General features: G+C 40.5%; 1 protein-coding gene across 1 annotated transcript; it reads right to left on the reverse strand.

The window, feature by feature from the left end:
* Positions 1–265: 265 nt before the first annotated feature.
* On the reverse strand, positions 266–2,732 carry JH06_5191 (hypothetical protein; the record flags this gene model as incomplete). The annotated part of the gene is made up of 9 exons (XM_014669385.1): positions 266–1,115; positions 1,146–1,288; positions 1,319–1,584; positions 1,615–1,696; positions 1,726–2,114; positions 2,141–2,224; positions 2,255–2,432; positions 2,481–2,586; positions 2,620–2,732. The coding sequence occupies 9 exons, from the start codon at positions 2,730–2,732 to the stop codon at positions 266–268; spliced, it is 2,211 nt and encodes a 736-aa protein (XP_014524871.1).
* Between the last annotated feature and the right edge of the window lie 1,115 nt (positions 2,733–3,847).

Below are 3,847 nucleotides of genomic sequence, written 5' to 3' on the forward strand. Positions count from 1 at the left end.
TAGCCATTTTCCTTTTGATCAAGAAAAGTCTGGACGCAACAATGAACGCCACAATCAACAATATTATTGGATGAACCAATTATACACCAATCATTTCTTGAGATAGAATCTGTTTGTCGAAGTGTCAAGAAATACAATTATTGTTTTACTATCGAAGATGTGTGATTGCTTTCGTCGCATCTTATGATTTCCAGAATAAAAAGTACAGTACAACTCATTCTCTCCCCAAACAAACATAGCAAAATAACGTTTTCATCCCATTCCTTTATGCAGTATCAACTGCATCACCAGGTGAAGTCACACTATTGTCCTCCTTCGCATACTCCACAACCAACTTCCTTCCAAGCAAGTGAGTACTTCCAAGGGCCTTCACAGCTGTCTTAGCATCATCACTAGATAGGTACTCGACAAACACGAAACCACGAGAAGTTCCATCGAACTTCTTCGGCAAACGCAATGACTTCAACTGACCAAATGATCCGAACAATTCTCGCAACTCATTTCGTGTCGCTTCGAATGGGATATTCCGTACCATCAACTTTGTTCGTTTCTCTTCGTTGTCTAGCGTCGTCACCTTTCGTTTCTTCGTTGTAACAGCCTCCTTTCGTGCTGAGAATTTGAGTTGCAGAATGTGACCATCCAATGCTTTCCCATTGAAACGATTCAATGCTTTCAATGCCTGCTGACGAGTTTCATATACAACGAAGCCAAAACCCATAGGCAGCAACTCTCCATTGGGTCCCTTCTTCTTCGGGATTGTGACGACTCTCAATCCATCCACCTGGCCAAAAAACTTGCGTACTGTCTCTTCCGTTGACGACCAGTTCAGATTCTTGATATACAGAGTTGAACTATCAGAGTCATCTCCAATAGTGACTTCACTTGATTGGTCTCGCTTTTGAGATTGCGAAGTTGGGTTAAGCTCTACTGGTGCTTCTTCTGGAACTGTTTCAACAGTTTCCTCCATAGTAGTCTTCCTCTCTGAACCCTCCTTCCATAGATCCATAGGGAGATACTCCAGATACAATGGTGTGTGCTGATACTTACGATAACTTAGGTGATTGAATGCACGTTTTGCCTCTGAAGGAACCGTGAAATACACTAGAGCCATTACACTACATATCACTCTCCCTTCCTGGATCTACTGAGATTCTGGCATCACAAGTTTCTCCACTTGACCATACTGCGAGAACAACTCCAACAATTCTTTCTGATCTGCACCATAAGGCAGATTCTTCACAAGAATAATCTTCTCGCTTCGTACCACTTTCTCACCTCGAGCCACAGCCTATAAGTCACACTCCTCTTTAATTCTCACTTCCAACACATCTAACCGAATCTCCTGGCTTTCCAACCATTTCTTCGTATCTTCAATTACTTCTGTTTCAGCTAAAGCAACGCGAACAGCCATATTTCCCGTCTCGACGTCTAATATATCAGATGCTTTCACTCCCAGCTTGTGAGTGATCACATCCATCACTGTCGTGTTGTTCAAATACATACTGTTCCATGAACTAGTATTATGAATCTCTTCAAGTCGCTTATTCAAATACTTTTCTCCCTTATACGTATGTGCTCGTCGAACTATTCATTTCAAACCATCATCTACCATACCCATCTTCTTGTATTCTTCTTTCTTCACATTGGCAATTGATACTGACAAAACACGACCTTGAAATACACTCTGATTCATTTTCTAGAGTCCACACATTTTATCATTCATACCTCAAAGGCAGTAATTGCTTGTTCAGGGAACATGAATGTTACAAAACAATACCCCTTACTCTCTCGCTTGGAATTCAAAGGAATAAATACATCTGTGATCTCACCAAACCGTTTAGCATATTCCTTGATTTCCTCTTCGGTACATGAGTACGGAAGATTGCGGATAAATAAACGACCTTCTTCAATCACATCATCAACATCAGAATCTTCCACTGGTTTCACTTCTTCATTCTTCTCTTCCTCTGAAGAGTCACTTTCATCACTCTCTTCATCACTGTTCACATTCCTAAGCTGACTTTGCAGATCCACTACTTTTTCTGTTGCTGGTTCTTCAGGAATGTCTTGGTACTCATCAGAATCCGCGTCACTCTCTTCATCCGAATTCACTACTATCACAATTTCATCGTAATCTTACTGGCTGCCGTCACTTCGTCATTTCTCCATGTCTTCTTTGTAGTTCGGCTCTTCATAACATTCAAGAACTCCTGAAGCTCTTGGGCTATGAATCATACACATCAACCTATCCTACCCTTTTTCTTTCTCTCTTCCTCCTTTTCCAAATCCTCCTCTGAGTTGGCACCTTCACCTTGAGCAACGTTCGCTTTGGATTGCTTGTTCATCGTTTTCGCCTCCTCGGGATGTTTTCTCATATAGGCAGAACTACCTTTTGAGTACTTGCTCCAGGGACGAGAAGTCACAGCTCCTTTCTACCGATTGATCACGAAACAAATAACTACAGCCTCTGCTATTTCAACTTGCAGTTTCGATGTATCAAGATAGGTATTGTTGAAGAAGGCTTGAGCCTCTTTTGCTTCCTCTTCACTTTTGTAGCCGATGAATCCAATATGACGCGTTACTCCACTGATACGTTATCATGACAAACTCAATAACTACTTCTTCTTCAGAATCTTGACATCCGTCACAACGCCTTTCTGAGAGAAGTGCTTCTTCAAACGATCTTCTGTTATATGTTTGGGTAAGTTCTTCACGAAAAGACGAGAACTCATCACAAGTCAAGAAGAAGAATGGGATTTGGGAGTTTTCAAAGAGTGGCTGGTTTCAAATGAAAGTGAATGAGTGGTTTGGATTTAGGTTTCGTTCGTTATCCATAATCGTTAGTATCGATGAATGAAGTTCTTTCTCTATTTCTGGTGTCATTTTTCCTTTAATAATTTATTGAATGTTCTCAAAACTGATCAATTTGGATTGGTATTTGAAACCGGGGTATTGGTTTTCGTCGCATCTTACGATCTAATAATTGTTTGTTTCATAGGAGTATATTAGTGGTTTAATTTGCTGATTACTGTTATTCTTCACAATGGATACTGCTTCAAGAAGTACTCGGACTGAGTCTAGTATGGAAGAATCAGTAGATTATGTGATTGTGATGAGCCTTGATCGTTCAAGCAGTTCCTCCAAGGTAAGATCAGAAACGTATGTTAAGAGTAGATTCCTATTTCTGCGTTGAATTGGTTGCTTGCAGGTGTTGGATACAGCATATCTTTGATGTGTAGATTGTCATAGTGGTAAAATCCTTTATCAAAGCGAAGTCTTGTTCTCTGAAAGTGAACGACATTGGGTAGATTCTATATCCTTGTGATACAATAATGGAAATTGTTGGATTCTTAACAATATAGGTAGTTGCTTTTTCGAATGCTCTTAGTGACATCCAAAACCGTTATCAATGTTATGTGTCGTCATCACATCCTACATCATATGTGGTTCTTCCAGATGAAGAGAATGCGTATCTACTGAAAGAGTGTTTCGTTCGTTTGGGACTTCGTCTTCCTTCATTTCTATTCCGGGTATATCTTCTGTACACGGAGTTTTCGTTGTACTCTGAGCGTTCAGCCCTACGATATCCAGTGACTCCTTCACTTGAGTTCATTCTTCACGTATGTAACGGAAGAGATCCGAACTATCGAGGAATCGATCGTTGTGTGGATATCGAACAAGCATTATTCTCTCTTCTTAGCAAAGGACATCATCTGAATTCTAGTTCGTTGTTACTCTTGTATGGGCAGGATCAAACTTCTGGGAGTTGGTCAGAAGAGTCAAATCGACGTCATCGTTCTCTGGATGCAACAGAAGGAGAGTTTGTTCCAAGTCTACTTCAATCATC

This window comes from Blastocystis sp. subtype 4, assembly GCF_000743755.1.
Source record: "Blastocystis sp. subtype 4 strain WR1 chromosome Unknown seqid_0603, whole genome shotgun sequence".
NCBI lineage: Eukaryota > Bigyra > Opalinata > Blastocystidae > Blastocystis > Blastocystis sp. subtype 4.